General features: G+C 40.4%; 3 protein-coding genes across 3 annotated transcripts; 2 read left to right on the top strand and 1 right to left on the bottom strand.

Moving 5' to 3' along the window:
* The first annotated feature begins 2,492 nt into the window (after nt 1-2,492).
* On the top strand, nt 2,493-3,801 carry LOC132791524 (uncharacterized). Its single transcript, XM_060800490.1, has 2 exons — nt 2,493-2,990; nt 3,062-3,801. Exons 1-2 carry the CDS (start codon nt 2,519-2,521, stop codon nt 3,715-3,717), a joined length of 1,128 nt encoding a protein of 375 aa, XP_060656473.1. The 5' UTR covers nt 2,493-2,518; the 3' UTR covers nt 3,718-3,801.
* Nucleotides 3,802-5,285: 1,484 nt separating this feature from the next.
* On the top strand, nt 5,286-12,556 carry LOC132789164 (mucin-1). The gene is given in 4 exon segments (XM_060796963.1): nt 5,286-5,441; nt 10,232-11,358; nt 11,422-12,098; nt 12,100-12,556. Coding segments are annotated over 3 exon segments (2,079 nt in total). The 5' UTR covers nt 5,286-5,441; nt 10,232; the 3' UTR covers nt 12,376-12,556.
* An 874-nt stretch (nt 12,557-13,430) lies between these two features.
* LOC132786842 (adhesion G-protein coupled receptor G2-like) lies at nt 13,431-15,654 on the bottom strand. Its single transcript, XM_060793546.1, has 2 exons — nt 14,757-15,654; nt 13,431-14,533 (listed from the first exon to the last, which is right to left on the bottom strand). The coding sequence occupies exons 1-2, from the start codon at nt 15,652-15,654 to the stop codon at nt 13,431-13,433; spliced, it is 2,001 nt and encodes a 666-aa protein (XP_060649529.1).
* Between the last annotated feature and the right edge of the window lie 2,148 nt (nt 15,655-17,802).

Below are 17,802 nucleotides of genomic sequence, written 5' to 3'. Positions count from 1 at the left end.
ACTCCCTTCGCCGTTTGTCTCCAACAACTAATTTTTGCTTTTATAGATGACGTACGACTTATTTGGGTGGCAGGTTCAACATCTACATTTCATTATAAATGACTTTCAAAATGGCCTAAACGTTCCAAATGAACTAGTCTCTCGCTCTCTCTCTCTCGCCCCCTCTCTTTCTAGCTCTATCTAGCTATCCCTTGGTGTCCCCCATTTGATTTTAATGATGCCACTTGGGCGGCAATCAATAAACCGTTGCAAATTTATGGGAATTAAGTTGCCGCATAATGACTAAACACCAGTTGTGTATATTCTTATGTGGGGATGTCTTTACCAAATTTATTTCGCCGGGTGAGGTGAAAATATGACAAATATAAATTGTGTATGCAAATATATTTTGTGTGCTTCAGCAAAAGCAAGACAGATGAAGTGCTTACTTGTGAGCCTACAAGCCTGCATACATTCCACTTTGTTTATTTTAGTTAACATTACACAAATAAACAGTATTAAAATCATAGTCAATAGTAGCTATTTATAACTCATTCATAGGCAGTTCTATTTAAATTTTAGCTTTAGTCGAGTCATTTTCAGTTGCCTAATTGAGAAAGAAAGAACCACAATTCTTAAAAAAAAAGTCATGGAAAAATTTGATATTATTCATTTTAGAGTATATTCAATAAAAAATCAAAATTTAAAAATGATCTTGAAATATTCCACAGATCTTTAAACAACTACGACTAATCTTCAAGCATCTCTACACAAAGAGAAATAAATCTAGAGTAAAAAATAGATTGCAAATTTTGATTTAAGATTTTACCATCTTAATTGAATTCTGAAATATTTTTCATTCTTGATTATAATTTTTGTTGAATTTCGATTTTAATTTACGAATAAAACAAACTTCATTCAAGATTTTATTCTTGATTTTAGCACGTTTTTTCTTTCTGTGTGCGTTCTATTTAAGGCTAAATAAGTTAAATAGGTTTTAAGGTAAATCTTTAGCACTTTTAAAGTGTTGTATATATTTTTATCATCCCATTTATTTGTGTGCTGGGAAAGTGTGAAAATTCCCAGGCTTTGAAGAACACTTTCCTCGGACTCGTAAAAGTTGATGATATTGATTGCATTGTAATGACCTCAGTTTAGCGTAGTTTAAGTTGCCAAGGCGTCAATGACAATGCATTTCATAGTTTTATTTTGCTTTTTTTGTACGTTTGCAATTCACGGCCTGCGTTGTAAATGGGTCAGCGTCTTTTGTGAGATCGGTCGTGGAATTGAACGTGACGATCAACAAGTGCGCATTACCTCAACTACTATAGAGATGCATTCGTGTTTACTAGAAGTATTCACATTCATATTCGTATGAGTAAATCAAAACTCTGATGCGACACATTTGGCAAATTGCTAAAGATATCAACAGCATATTATTTTTCCCTTTTTTTTTTTTGGTTTGTTTTTACACTTTTATTGCTGTTGTTGTTGTTTATGCTGCTTGGTTGGAGACATCGAGAAAATCCGAGAATTTGAGTGCGACTCAATTAGAGGCAATTGAATTATTACACGACGACACTCATTCAATTTTCTATGTGATATATACTGCGAGGGGGACGAATAAATACATCTGTATCTGTATCTGTATATTCATACATACATATATGAGTGAAGAGTATTCTGTATGGATTTCATGTATGAATTTCAGCCACTGGCAATGCTGTCAAATCCAAATTGTGTGATGAGTAAAATGATATGACATTTCACTCGGTTAAAATGATCAAATAAATGCGCTACATTTTGCCAGTCACCACATTTTTGGCCAGCACTCAGATTCTGTTTCTTTTGAAGAAAGTGTTAATGCTTTGAAAGCATTTGAGTATTAAATGACATCTATAAATCAACTTAAAATGCAAGTCAATAAATTATTAATATTAAATGTGACTTAAGGAAAAGCTTATAAATGAATTGGCATTACTATAGATAACTAAAGTATTTAAATTACTTTTTACTGTTAATCAACTTTAAATAACAAATCAAATTTAAATCTTCAAATCATATTCTCTTGTTTTCAGATCACAATTTTATAACATTTTTACTTATCGGTGAGTCAAAGTTAAAGTTTATTTTTTAATATTTTGTATATCTTATATGGCTTTAGTTTATAAAAATGCACTAAATACGCTATAATAATGAATTGCCTAATGAAAAAACTCTTTAACAAACATTTTACCATATTTAAATGTTATTCATAATTGGAAACTTAGCAATTAAGAGTTTTTACGATGAGATAGAGACTAAATATTCGATTGAATGTTTTAAATATTTATAAGGCTTCACTTAAATGTGAATTCTTTTGAAAGAATGAGCTACGTGATATCTTAAACTCTTGTGAAGCTCTTTCGTTAATCTAAATGCCTCACAAGTGCCATCGTGAGGCAGCCGCACACGCATTTCATGATTTCCATGCTTTTCAGGGGGATATAGGCGCCGACACGTTGCCTTTATCCCCCAGTTTGAAAGTGGTTATTGCCGGATGCAGATCGCAAGCATGAAACATACTCGTTGTATTTCCAATTCGCAGCAGCAGCTGCTGTTGCTGCTTCTACTCATTGCCGCCGCCTGCCTCGTGCAGCCCGCGGCAGCTCGCGGTGGTCGTGGACGTGGCGGTGGCTCATTTGGTGGCATCTTCGGTGGCTGGCGTAGCAAATACGGCAGCAAGTCATCGTCGTCGGGCGGCGGACGACGCGTTGTTAGCGGTTCACCCGTGCATACGGCGATGACTGTACCCAAGGTGCCACTGCCACCACCGCCACCGCCACCACCGAAACCCATGTCCATGCCCAAGCCACAGCTGGGCAACTATCCGCGTCAACAACTGCCACATGGCTATAATTATGGCTATGGATCAGCGCCCAGCCAGGGCACCTACTATGCCAATACTCAGGCACTGCCCAATGGCGCCATCTACTATCCACAACCGCCCATGGGCAGCAGCTTCGGATCAGGTGAGCGAGAGTGAGTGTGTGTAAGCGAGCGGAAGAGTTCTATAGTTGGATACGTTTCTACATTGACTAAGGTACGAATGGATTTCTGACTGGTTTCCTGGCTGCCAGGCTGATGCACAGCATGAACCGTGGCCACTATCATCAAGTTTACCATCAGAATCCGAATCAGAATCCGCAGGGAGGAGAACCTGCTCAATTGGAGAGTCGACGAATAATCGTTATTAACAATGGTCAACAGGGAGAGGGTGCGGGAGAGGGACAGGGACAGGGACAGGGAGAGACAGAGGCACCGCTGCAAGAAGTGCAATTCTTTGCTCCGCCGTTAAGCAATGAGAAGGAAACCCAGGAGGAATTATCAAGCGAGGAGCAAACTACCCAAAGCACTGATGCAGTAGCGCCACCTGTTGGCGGAATTGTGTGCTTCCCCATCATGATGAAAGAGACGGATCCCCTGAATGCCGAAGAGGTGCGAGAAATGGAACGCATTGCATGCGTGCCAGCAGCAAGTTTGAATGCCATGGCGAATGTGGATTGCCAAAACGATCCACAGTGCATGGCCGAACAGGTTGGCAGCACCACGACCAGCACAGAGCCACCAATTGTTGCAGGCGATATTGGTAGTGCATCTGATAGCACAGAGGAGGAGGAAGAGGGAGCGACAGCGGCAGAGGAAGTCACTGAAGCGACAAACAGCTCGCAGGCTGATGTGGATGCTATGCTGAATTAGCCTTAAATTTATACGCTAAGCTACAATGCAAATAAATGTTTACTTTCGTTTTGATTTACAGCCATAAAATGCCTCAAAGATTCATTCTGTCTAATTATGTACTCTTTTATGGAGCACACTAAACTATGCTACTTACATAGTTTCCCCTGTTTTAATGGGCTGCGTGTAGAAAAAATCGTTCAGCTTTTGATAAACTACAAAAAGCTTAGCTCTTAATGGGCGGTAAAACTTTAAAGCTTTTAAGTCTAGGCAAGCTTCCGCAGACTTTGCTGCCTCGCAAGCTGTCATATTTGTCTCGCCCATAAGCACGTATCGGGAGACTGCCTCTCTCTCCATCTTCGTCGCTTGTGTTGCTTCCGTAACGTCACAGCTAAAAGCTATTGCCGGACGGCAACAGCAACAACTACAACAAGAGTAGCAGCAAGGCTGGGTACAATACCAACAACAACAGCAAGAGCGACACCCCTACGAAAAGGCAGAAAAGCAAACACCTTGTCAACAACAACGACAGAGAAGCTGACGCTGACGCTGCGCCGATGCCGTCTACTTTGGCGTTGACGTCGACGACGGCTGCAGACATATGGGAATTTGCGAATGTGTTTGTGCAAGTGAATGAGAAGTAAGTGTGATGATGATCCAAAAGCACGAAACACACTCTCGCTCATTAATTTAGCCGAACGAAGAGAGGGGCGACTGAACTGAAAGGAGTCATGCAAATTCGCAAAAAGCCACTCTCTCTCTCTCTCTCTCCTTTCAGCAAGAGAGCAAGCAGCTGAATGCATATTTGCTTATCATTCACATTATCTTTATCAGATTTTCGAAATCGCTCTTTTATATTTCCAAATATGTCAGGGATTTGCAAAATTCTTACCAATTATCAAGATTGCGTTGTAGCTACTAACCCGCATAACCGCCGTGACCTACATCAATGAACTTTAATTACTTTTATATATAATTCAAGTTAGTTTTGTATTTTGTTTATTTCCACTTATCTCAGAAGAAATCTTATCTTTGGGTAAAAAGGAATGCATAACCTTTTACAATTAGACTAACTGAAATACTACAGGCTTTATATTGCAAAATAATTGTATTGCCTTAAAATTTCAAATTTTATCGCATGCGATATTTATGATATTGCACATGTTGATATTCATAAGCTTATGCGTACAACCCACACATGTTTGCCAATCCATGATGCGTAAATGATATCATAACTAATCCAGAGCAACAACACACCTCAGAGCTAAATTCCCCCGCTCGGCTTGGCTCGGCAAGACAAACAATAAAATGAAAATTAAATAAAAGCGTTGGAGCAAAACAACTCCCATGAGACATCAAATGCCAACACAACACACACACTCACACATGCTGACATTTATGTGCCCCATGTTTATTGGAAAGAGAGTGAGAGAGAGCCGCAGTCGACTGCGACGCTCACGTTGATGCGAGCAGAGATGACGAATACAGCAACATCAACGACAATAACAACAAGTAGCAGCACCAACAAGTTGCGGTCGCTGCTTTGGTCCGTTACTCTTTTTACACTCGCGGCGGAACGCGTCACGACGCCTCGCAAAGCGTCGCCTCTCAGCACACAACAAAAGAAACTAAATTTTCAAGCGCATTTCAGTTGTTTGAGAAACTTTGAACGGAACTAAACACGAACTAAAACCGCACGCGACAGCGAAAATTAAATACAGCAATAAACTGCACAGCAAAATCAAGTAAATACACCCAACAATAATAAGTATTATAATCTTTTACAACTTTGTGTTTATTGCAAATATTTGTGTACACTTGCAATTGCGTCTGTGACTGTAGACCGGTTTTTTATTCATATATATATTGTGTCGTACATAATGTATTTAGCTCCCGATCAATCGACGCTTGTCGCCTCATCAATTCCCCACTCAATTGAAGCGCAAACGTTCTTTGTTTTTTTTGCGACTTTGCAAATTTGTAGGAACGCAAGGTCAAACAATAAAATACAGTGAACACCTAAGAAAATAAATTTCCGCTGCAAATTTATAATTTTTAAAACAATTTTCGCAATTTTGCTATATTTAAGGAAGTTTTGTGGTTGCATATAGTTTATTTTGTTGTGTTTTAACAGTTTTGAATAGGTTGATTTTGCATAAAGTTTATATTGTTGTTCTAAAAAGGTTTCACTGTACTTCATTATGTGTTTGACTGTTCATATATACATCTATATATTTATATGTTTGTTGTCTTCACAATACACATGTCTCGCCAATTAGATATATAGAAACCCAACGCAATTCGAATTCTCTAATTCAATTTTTGAAAATATTTTTAATGATTTGTGTTTGCTATTATTTTTTTTGATGATATATTTTGAGTACATCCATATGCTCTTAGGTATAATGTAAACTGTTTATACTAATGCGAATATAGTATTGTATATAGTACTTTCTTCGAATCATTCCAAATATTCGCATTTGCAATGCAGAACCGGTTGAATATTTCAGCTGTCTTGTCAGTCACGGGATTGAGATCATCCAGGAATCGATTCAAAATTATTCCGAATTTAAATGTACTTTGTTTGCATTTGTAGAATATTGAAGTCATTGACTCTCCAACTGTTTTAAAACAATATCTAAATGATTTACATCAATATAAATACAAATCTATAATTTCAATTGCAATGCATGAAGAATCGTCACAGCAATTTCATCAAGAGCAAGCAGCTGGCACAATATTTATTTACCTATTTACCTTTTTGCGTTTTTCGATTGCCCCTCATACTCGTAATAATATTTGTGTGAACACAAACAAGTTCCATTCTAGAATTCATTCCCGCTTTATTTATTTTTTTATTACTCATTCTGCAGTCAACAAGTTTGTTTAAATTTAGACGTTCCACATTTATTTACATATTGTATCTGTCTCCCCTCGATATAGGTGCAATGCCACACGTGTGTAGGGGAATTTGGGGCAGTAAAACTTTGAAAATAGACCAAGAAACTATCAGAGAGAATAGAATGGGAACTTAATGGAATTAATACAAATACTAATTTGTCTATTGCCGAAATTCTATTGTGCTTAAGTGGTTATTGACCTCAAAAGAGTAACTTGAATTTGTTTATGTTTTGTTATATGAATTTTGATATATCTAGTTATCTCAACTTTGATCGTGAGACATCTTTCCATCTCGCCACCATTTCGTTAATTGTTTTTTCGATTAATTACATCACAGTTTTAACTGACTCAACAGTTAACCATAAATAGATTTTTCAAGAGCTCTCCCACAATGCGCGCTTTGGCAAAATTTCGAATCGCTTTTTAACGACACAACTTACGTAGCACATTAGTGACTGTGTGTGTGTGTGTTACCTGGAAGGGAAACCGGTCTATTATATTAACCAAACAACTTCCCCGTTCATGGCAATTTTCACCCACTGCCACAAAAAGAGAAGGCCGACTGCGCGTCGCGTTTAACTAAGTCAGACTGTGGCTGCCGCAGATGAAGCTCGCTTTTAAATAGTATACAGCCACATGGTCATCTACAGTCAGTCTTATCAACTATCTATGCTCACTCTTGACACCATATGAACCCGACTGAGTGATAAGAATAAGCTAAAGACGTAATTGTATTTTGTATTCTGTTTAGCGATCGAAATCTGAGTGTTCGATCAATAACAGTTTGCAAAAAACAAAATAAAACAAATAATTTGTGTTTTCCAAGAAATTGCTGTAATTCAACAACAGATAATTATGAGACAAACTCATGACGTCACGAGTTTCAGCTTCTCACTTTGTGATGACTCAGAAATGCAACCTGTTTTTGTGTTGCATGCAATAATTGTAAACAAAAGCAGTATTCAGACTGCAAAACGAATTCATTCGTGTATTCATCAGATTAAATTTACATTCAAACATGTGCCGAGATGTGAATGGGAATTATAACCACAGTTTGTGGTAATTTATAGCATTCTATATTTCTATTATAATTATTTCTATGTATGTAGAAATTCTCTCAATCAATTCCAGGAATTCCGTATTCGGTTTAGGTTAATATACTAACTATTATAATATATAGAGTTGATCTTGACAGAATACTTCGAATATGATATCGTACAGATAAAAAAGCACTCATTATTTAAGGTCTGTCAATATCTGAGACGCAAGTGTTTTTTTCTTGAAATTCCTTACTCTTAAAATGAGTTGGCAGCCCCATTTCTGATTAAAAGACTTTCGTGTCAATATGAATGTAGATTAATTTGAAAGCACGTTGACGTAGCTGCTCTCTTACTCTGCGTGAATGATGAAAGTCCATTGATTATTTTCTGTGACGTTTTTCTTGCTCGAATTTACGTCACGACTTTTTGGTCGCAATTGTTCTAAGTATGCGTGTATTAAAATAATTAATATATTGTATGTCTGACCCAAGTCTGAATCGAGTCGAGTCATTGGATTTCCCAGCAACGAGGCGGGAAATAAGAAATGTTGACAATTAGTTCAACTTTGAAATTCTTTTCCAGCTTAAATATCAAAAGTCTGGAACAGTTTCCGTTCACCTTGGCTGACTAAAAACTTGACCTTCTGATCTGCCACCCCGCCATCAAAACGATTTCTTAACCTCCCATCGTTAATTCTTAATGTCTGGGTGTGTGTGTCTATTTGCTAGTCTATATATATATATATATAATGTGTATAGTATACACTGCCATGGCAAAAGTCCTCTCGCAATAATAGAAGAAGCAATGAAGTGTGGCCACGCGACAAGCCGAGCAAATCGTCAAGTTAATTATCATCACGGCTAACGCGCCCCAAAATGGGGCACGCAGACACCAAAAGTGGCAGACCGGGGCGGACAGGGCGTGACATTGCGTCAGCACTGAAGGGGCGTGGCACATGGCCAGAGGGGGGAGGGTGTGACGGGGGGAGGCACAGGGCTAGCTGCGAGTTTATGACGCAAATAGATATATGGTAAATCAATTAGAAGAGCTCGCAAAAACTTTTAACGCAGCGCAGCGCAGAATTCATGTCGCATTTTCTAGTACGCTAGAAAGAGTTCTAAAGTGTATTAGTATGTGTGAGTGAGTGTAGTATGTGTGTGTGTGAGTGAGTGAGTGTGGGAGAGTTTTGTAGTCAGCTTTTGGGAATTGTCAACAATGTGTTTGCTGCACACTCACAAGTGGCTCAGGCTCAAGCTCTGACTCTGGCTCTGTGAGTGTTCCGAGTATTATTAGCACAAATTGAATCAATTGTTTATGCAAACAACAAATTAAAGTGCTCTTCTCTTCAACCCCCTCTCAGCAATCCCCACTTCTGTCCCACGCACTCAAATTAAGAATGACACTGAGAGAGATCGCAATGGGCAACTTGTGTTTTTGGTTTAGGATTTGGATTAGCGATGGCAAATTTAAATGCAAATTACAAAAGGCTATTTATAATAATAAATATAAGATGCAAATTACCAACTTTAAATACAAGAAATATTATTATAATAGTATATATAATATCGAGAAAGGATCAAGGAAATCTTAGAAATAGTTACACTTGGTTGAAGATAACTGAAGCATGAAAAATACTTAATAATTGTTTTAAAATTGATTCACATGAGTCATGTATATAAAATATTATAATCTCCGCTAACTCTGCTGTAGTGTTCATCTATCAATGTGACCTGTTATCAATTTCCGGTCCAGTGTCGGGTTTTCAACCAAAGTAATTTAATACATATTTATAAAAGCATTTTCGATTATTGCAAAATTCTATATATTAGAATCTCCTTATTAAAAATTTAAAACAAGCGCTTTAAAGATATGAATTCGACCCATTTCTAATAATTACCATTCCTATTAATCGATAAAATGTATCGTAAAATATTGCCGTTGACGTTAATATAATATATTTTTCTTATTTATAAGAAAACTTCTTTAAGAAATGGTTGAAACATATGTTTGATGGAATAATCTTTTATTTTGCGCTCTAAAACAGACCAAATTTGATATATTTGTATCTATTGCATCACATTTAAACTGCTATCCATAGATGACTTATCGATATTAACTCATTCTGAATATTCAATGGGGAATAATTTGTTTGTTTGCTTGTGTCGCAAATTAATCATCTTAACCTTTGGCTATCCTTAGTTTATTCGCACTCTCTCCTCCAAGGCATTATTTAATATGCTGTTTAAATGCTCATCACTATATTTCTTATCGCTATCGCTAACATACACTGCAAGTGTGTGTGTGTGTGTGTATGTGTTCATTCGCGGGTTTTTTTTTTGTCTGTTGAGAGTCGCGCGTTAATCGAGTGATAAGCATCTGGGTTATTTAAGTGCTGCAACCTGGCGAGAGCAGCTCAGTTCCTCACTTCAAGTCGAGCCAACCACGCCACAAGCAATTTGTACAGCATCCACAGCAATCGACAACCGCATCGTCGTTAATCGTTATCGCTATCGCATACAGCTTGACAAGATTTGCACAAATCATCATCAAGAGAACTAAGTGAACAGAGTGTTTGTGTTATTCATTTGTTGCAGCATGTCGCACACCGTGAGGCGACTGAGCCACGTGCTCCTCCTCTCGCTGCTTCTCATCCTGCTGGCCAGCGAGGATGTCCAGGCCAAGCGTTGGTTCGGCGGCGGCAGCAAGAGTCGCTCCAGCTCCAGCAGCCACAGCAGCTACACGCCACGACGCTCCTCCTCGTCCTCATCCTCGAGCTACTCTCACCACTCTTCGCCCGCCCACACCTCCTACTCGGCGCCCGTCCACACCTCCTACTCGGCGCCATCGACGTCGCATGTGAGCCACTCGGCGCCATCCACTTCGCATGTATCGCACTCGGTACCTGCTACGTCCTACAGTTCACCCAAGTACCAAGGGCAAAGTGGACATTTGGATAACACACGTCTCAGCTATGGCGACACACACTCGCAACCAAAGTCCGTGGCGCCCGTGGCATCCGCACCGCCTGCTCCCGGCTGGAATGTGCCTAAGGCTCAAGGCCCGCCGCCAGCTTACTCGGCCAGCAATCCAGCGGGCGGAGCACGCACCAACGTCCACGAACCGCCGCCAGCCTACAATCCCAGCTACAAGGCAAACGCACCACCACCAAGCTACTCGGCTGCTACCAACACCAATGCACGTCCAGTCGCCAGCTCCTCGAGCTCCAGTTCCAGTTACGGTTCAGGTCATCACTACACGCCCTCTGGCGGCTACAGGTCACGCACCAACACAACAAGCTATCAACACTCTCCCATCACGGCGACGCATACGCAAGGTGTCCAGTCGGGCTATCCCGGTGCCACGTATCACAATCCCGGCCAGTTGCCTCCTGGCGCCACTTTATATCAGCCTGGACATCTGCCCGCCGGCGCCACCTTCCATAGCGCACCGCCAGCTGGCGCCACCTATCACAGCTCGGTCCCCGCAGGCGCCACCTATCACAGCTCGGTGCCCGCTGGCGCCACCTACCATAGTGCACCGCCAGCTGGCGCCACCTACTATCCCAGTGCCGGCCAAGTGCCCCACGCTCCCGCCTATTATCCCCAGCAGCCGGTGCACGCTCTACCCGCCGGTGCCACCTTCTTGCCAGCTGGCGCTGCCATTCCCCAGGGAGCTACCTACTATGCGCAGCCACCAAAGTCATCATCTGGACCCGGTTTGGGTGAGTAAAGACAACACCAGAAGTTGGTTTAAAGTACAGGTTATAATTGATTGTTTGCTTTAGGCACTGGTCTCATTGCTGGCGCTATTGGTGGTGCCATTCTTGGACACGCCCTTACGCCCACCAACACACGCGTTGTGGAACATGTGCCATCCGGTGGTTACGGAGGCGGCGGCTATGGGGGCGGCAACTATGGAGGTAGCAGCAACAACGGCGGTGGCGATGACAAGATCATCATTATCAACAATGGACCACCTGGGTCAGTGACCACAACGGATGCTGGATCTGGCACAACCATCATCAACGCAGGCAGTCCTCAACAAGCTCCTCCCGCTCCGGCTCCAGCTCCAGCTGCACCTGTTTATCCAGCTGCTGCTCCGGCTCCAGGTGTTGCTCCTGCTCCAGGTGCGGCTCCCGCTCCAGGTGCTGCTCCAGCTCCAGGCGCTGCTCCTGCTCCAGGCGCTGCTCCAGCTCCAGGTGCTGCTCCCACTGTCGGTGGTACACCTCTGGCCCCACTCGCACCTCTTGAGAGCGCTGCAGTTTCTCCAGCTGGCGTCAATGCTGCTCCAGCTGCTGCTGATCCCAATGCTGCAGCTGCACCCACTGGACCTATTATCTGTGTGCCAATGCTTTTGCCCGAACCTGATCCCAAGGATTCCAACAAGACCATTGAAGTCGAGAAGATAGTCTGCTATCCAGCACCTCCCCCCAGAAGTGCCCCTCAATGCCACAACACCAGCTGCTCCAGTTGCTCCAGGTGCTCCAGTTGCACCCGTAGCATCTGTTGACGGCACGCCCCTGGCTCCGTTGCAACCCGTAGTGCCCGAGGGACATGTGCCGTTGGCTCCCTTCAAGCCAAGTTCGCAACCAGATATCATGCGCATGCCTGGTCAGACGTCGGCTCGTCTGTCGGTGGAGTCGGGACTGCATGATGCCCACAGCGGTGTCAAGTCAGTATCCCAGTGGAGCGCACTGTCTGCCCTGGTGACCGTGCTGGTGGCCTATTGCCTCCATTAACCATAAACCATAACCAGCTGCAGCTGGAATCTGTAATCCCAAACCAAATAGATGTCAGTCAGCCACCACACATCCGATGGTTCTCTACGATATTTTGTAATTCAAATCGAATTTTTACACGCATAATATACTCGTACTTTTCTTAGTCTTCATAATAAAACAAAACATGATGAAAAAATTACATATGTACATATGTTTGTTATTATTAACATTAATATACATTATGAATAATTACCACAAATCTTAGCGACCAAATCGCCTAACTACAATACAGCGCCATCTGTGTAAAAACACAACTCAAAGAGACTACACCATAGATGGCGCATTCTTACATTCCAAACTTATTCACCTCACTATGTGGACGCCAATTGCCATGGCGCCATCTGTCTATATATTGCATGAACTAAATTGCTTTTGTAGTTGCTGTCTTGACTAAACGCGTTTCGTTCATTTTAAACAAGCACATTGCCAACACAACGAAAATTTAATAATGTGTGCAACAACCTTTTATAAAAACTTGGCTAAAGATAGATTTTGGGTTTAGAAATTAGCTAAAATATTTAAATTGTAATTTTCGCTACTTATGAGAAAGAATTCCCATTTGAATGAATTTAAATGATAAAAATAAATGTAGTAATTTATGTAATATTAAAAATACATAACAAATTTGTTTTTTTTTTAGAATACCATTATTTTATAACCCACTTCAAGACATTTCTCAACCACAATTAAAATCGGATTATTGCCCTGTGTTTTCGTAATCCCAAACTGCCGCTAACTAAACTTTTTCTTCTCTTGACCAGACTGCTAAAATGAAGTTTGCCATTTTTCTGCTTCATGGATATTAATTTTATTCCGGTTTTGTTTACACAAAAACTTTTATTTGTTCCTTCGTGCATACATAGAAAAGTGCTATACATAATTTTACATTTGGCTGCGGATAAGTATGTAGATTAAGTTGGGGCTTAAATTTGTCTTCATTTTTATCTATAAATACATTTTTGTCTTTATTTGTTTATTTACAGAACTGAACAATATTAAATTAAATTCCAAATTTAAGTGGTCGATTGAACTTGTCGTCTGCCAGTCAAAAGCTTTAGCCAGACATTGCGTGCGTTGGTTTCCAGCAAGATGAAGTAGACAAAAAGTATGAATCCTTGGACTGTGCCCATAATGCAGAAGAGATAATTGAAAACCAATCCGAGTCGAAAGTACGAGCAAATGCCAAAGATCCAAGTCAAGCCGAGCTGTGAAAAGAGCAACATAAAGAGATTCAGTTGCTGCCAGACGAGTTGCCTATTGCGATGTCGCAGCCGAGAGACGCTGTGGATAATGCGGCAGAGCACGCAGCTATTAATGATTAACACCGAACCGATGGGCAACAGAATGCTGTAGATTAAACCTGTACCGGATGGATAACACACGGTTGCAATATCCCCGGGCCGATAAAGGATGGGTGCATACGATTTGCGGTCGAGGAAGAGCAACAGGAGAGTGGGCAGCAGAGGCACGAGCCAGGCAATAGTGGCCATGCGGAGCACCACATGCTCGGATCTCACCATCAGGACGGTAACGTGTCGCCGATACTGCAAGTAGCCAATGAGCAGCATCCAGGTGAACAGTAACAGCACCAGATACTGCAGCGTGGCACCCAAGGCGATGCATGCAACACGATGCACATTGAATGCAAAACGCAAAACCCACTCATTGATATACACGAGCAGCAACATGCCAAAAAGCAGTGTCATCGCCAGACTTAGATTCAGCAACAGTTTCGTCGCATGCTGCGAGCGCCATCTATCGGACAACATGGCCGTCAGCCAAATGGCCATCAAACCGAACAGTGAGAGGCCACAGCCAACGGCTGTCACCATATCAAGAACGCATTCATGATGCAGTTGCATCGCATCTGCTTGCACCGGCAACTGCTTAAAGCTGCTGCCAACGAGCAGCCCAAACTGCGTCAAGTGATTCGTGTGGCACACAACAATTGCATCTTCGTCTTGTGAGGCATTGTTTTGTCTGGTCGTCACTCCGTTCGTCTGCCAGCCAACGTAGTCCCAGTAGCCACAATAGTAATTCAGCTGAGGAGATTCCTTAAGCACTTGGGCCTGCTTCAGACTGCGTAGCAGGAAAACCAATTGATGTGGCAGCTCATCTGAAAGGATCGGGAAGGAAAAAAGGTAAGAAAGTGTGAAAATTATGTAATTAAGTATTTCAGCATAAACTAGGACAGACTATCAGAAATATTCGACAATATTGACTTAGCATAGTAATAGTTGTACCATTCATTTGGAATTCGAATTCAGCATGTCAATTCATAAGTTAAATTATATTACGTATACGCCTGACTGTCCAAACTTATATCTATTTCTACTCACTCGACACCTGAGGTATGCTTATTGACAGCACATGGCTCTGTAAATTTGATCTTTCTTTTGGTGGCAGTTTCTCAATGAAGAACGCATTGTTGGCATAAATCTTAAAGATCAGATACGTAGCTCCAGCACTTTTCACAGATTGCCACAGTTCGTGAGACAGAAAAGTCGCAGTCTGCAGACCAGGTTCAGCTTTTAGATAATCAACACTTTCATTGGCGTAGAGCAAACGATACCAGTAATAATGATGGAAGCAATTCAAACGGTTCGGTGCCGCACGATCGTAGATGGCAATGCCAGTGTATTGATTACAATCCGGAAATATATAGAAAACGCTCAGTTTTTGGCTAACCAAAATCTGCAATCCTTTGGCGACTCTCATGTCAACCAGATTCGTTATGTTAACAAGGGCGTTCTGTGGCTTACAGCTCTTAAGATCATGCAAATGTGGTCCCAACTTATCCATGTAGCCTTCGAAATTGTAGAGCAGATTATTGGTGGCATTTAGTCGAGCCGAAAGTTCCAACACTGTGCTATCCGTGTCCATCAATTGATCGTAGAGTCCAATGATCGCAGAGCTCTCAGCATCGTTTTGTTTTGTTTTCTCCTTTGTGACAGCATCGATGATTTTGTTGACATTCACAACATCCACTGGCTGAATTTTGTGTTTTGCCTTGCCAAGAAGTTGCGATGTATTGTACACAACATTGTTGCGATATGTTTCATCTAATGCAGGCAATTCCTCATTGAGTTCAAGTTTTAGTTTGTTCAAACGTTGACTCAACTCGTTGGCTTCCATTTCGAATTGACAGGTGATGTTCTCAAGATCCTCCCACTTATTGTGGCCAAGGCAACGACGCATCACTGGCAGTCCATTTTTATCCACACAAAGATGTCCCATCGTAGAAGATTCATTCACCGCGGTTAAAGGAAAATAGTTGTCAAAGATTGTGCGATTTTCACCGTTTTTGTAGATGTGGCGAAAGCTAACATGCGGACAATGTTCGACGATTGCGGAGACAATGCTCCAAACTAAGCCGAGCAGAAAAATCTTTATAAAACACATTTCGAATATCAAATTGAACTTTCTGATTCCAGTTGCAAGCGCGAACTGTTTTGTGTCAGAGTTGATTAAGAGATTTATATTTATTAGTTGACCACAACTACAAATGATTAATCAACCGACAATTCTCTTATACGACTCAAAAATGGTTTCTCTGGGTTGGATGGAGAGTATCGAACAGTTTGCAAGTCATTGAAGATGGATATAATGAAATAATAATAATGAATGTATTTTTTATGTCTATAAATAAATAAAACGTTTTATAATAATTTGTAAGTACAATACGATTTAGTATTTAGAGTATAATTACAACTTTTGAAATCTTTTCTTTGTCAGGTTTGAATACTCTAAAAAATATTTGAAGTACGTCAAAGTTCTGTTGCTATTTGAGTGGAAGAAAATTCGCTGCAAAGTTAAGAGATTGTTGATACTTTTTGTGTGCATTTGTCGTCTGATTCGGGCTTAGACAAACTTTTCGACACTTTTTTTGTGGACAGAGTGTAGATTGAAAATAATAAGAAGGCAACAACAGGAAGAGATGAATGTATGCACACATGTGGGAAACCAGAGAATGCATTTGGCTTTGCAAGTGACAGAAGTGAATGCTTAAAATAAAAGTTGGAAATGCGCAGAAATGAAGAGCTACTTAAAGGATTTGTTTATTTGTTTATTAGAAACTTTATTTGATATATAGTACATAAAATAAAAATTTATTTGACGGCAACTTAGAGATAAATAATACGTAGCTTTAAGTGGAAAATATTCCACTTTAATTTGCAATGCTTTTTATTAATTCATCAAGAGTATTAAACAAATAGAACAATAATTAAACTCAACTTGTATTTTGTGAGAATAACGCTGGCAAAGTGTTGAACAACGTTTGGCATGTGGTTCTATGCCACAAAATGTTGATAACGAGACGTTGACCCCATAGATGAAAAAGTATTCAAATTTGCATGCTAATGAATGCTGTGAAACTATTTGAACTTGTATAATAGAGTAGAGTAAACTAAACAAATTGAATATCTAACTATCTACATATATGCTGTGAAATTATGTTAGAAGCTTGTTGAAAATGATTAAACAGACGCCAACAGCTGGGCAATTAAATTTGAAAAGTTTCTTTTGAATTTGTGAAAAGTATAAACTATATTAAGTGAAGCTATTAGACAGCTGCTTTTTATTACTCACCTTAAATGTTTATGTATTGCATGCGCTTTCAACATCACTTTTTGCATTTAACCATAGCGTAAACTTTGCCAAGGATGTGGCAATAGTGATGAACGATGATGGGCCAAGGACATTTTAAAGGCTTTCACTCAGCGGCGTTTCTCTCATTTTATGCACTTGTTTATCAAGTCAACTGTTCATTCATTCACTTTGGCTGCACGAACCGCACTTGGCGATGCATTCATTCAGAACGCGTTGTACTCGTGTTTGAATTTGAATTTGCATTTGAATTTCACTCGCAACGCATTCAGGCATTTTACAAGGCAACTTTTCGCCAAAGTCAAGGTAAACTTCGCAAGGGCAGACCAAATATATAATTGGTTCATTGTTGCCAAGGAGTTTGCTGCTGTTTTTAGCTTATTAATAATTCCATAAATAGTTGGCGTAAAAAGTAAATGAAATTCCCTTCTGAATATATATCTTAAAGTGAGAATGAGCCTTCGCTGTTCGAAATTGCATTTGCTGACAAAAGCAGAGCGTTTGGAGTCAGTGTTTTAAGAGCACTTTATCAGCTGCTCGAGCAACTCTTTCACTGAAATTCAATTTGTATATTTGATAAGAATTTTCATTCCCCAAACGGCTTCGAGGACCTTTTAGCACAATTTGATTAGGATTAGGCTACTTAAACATAACAGCGACTGTCGCAACACTCAAAAGATTTTGGCCAAATCTATTTTCTGGCTCCGTCTCCCTTTTCCCATTCAAAGGTAAAGCAGAAGCTGTTAAGAAAAACTTTTTTGTGTGCTTCTGCTTCTG

This window comes from Drosophila nasuta, chromosome 2L, assembly GCF_023558535.2.
Source record: "Drosophila nasuta strain 15112-1781.00 chromosome 2L, ASM2355853v1, whole genome shotgun sequence".
Lineage (NCBI taxonomy): Eukaryota > Metazoa > Arthropoda > Insecta > Diptera > Drosophilidae > Drosophila > Drosophila nasuta.
Note: the sequence above shows the minus strand (reverse complement) of the source record. Positions and strands in the feature narration are given on the sequence as shown.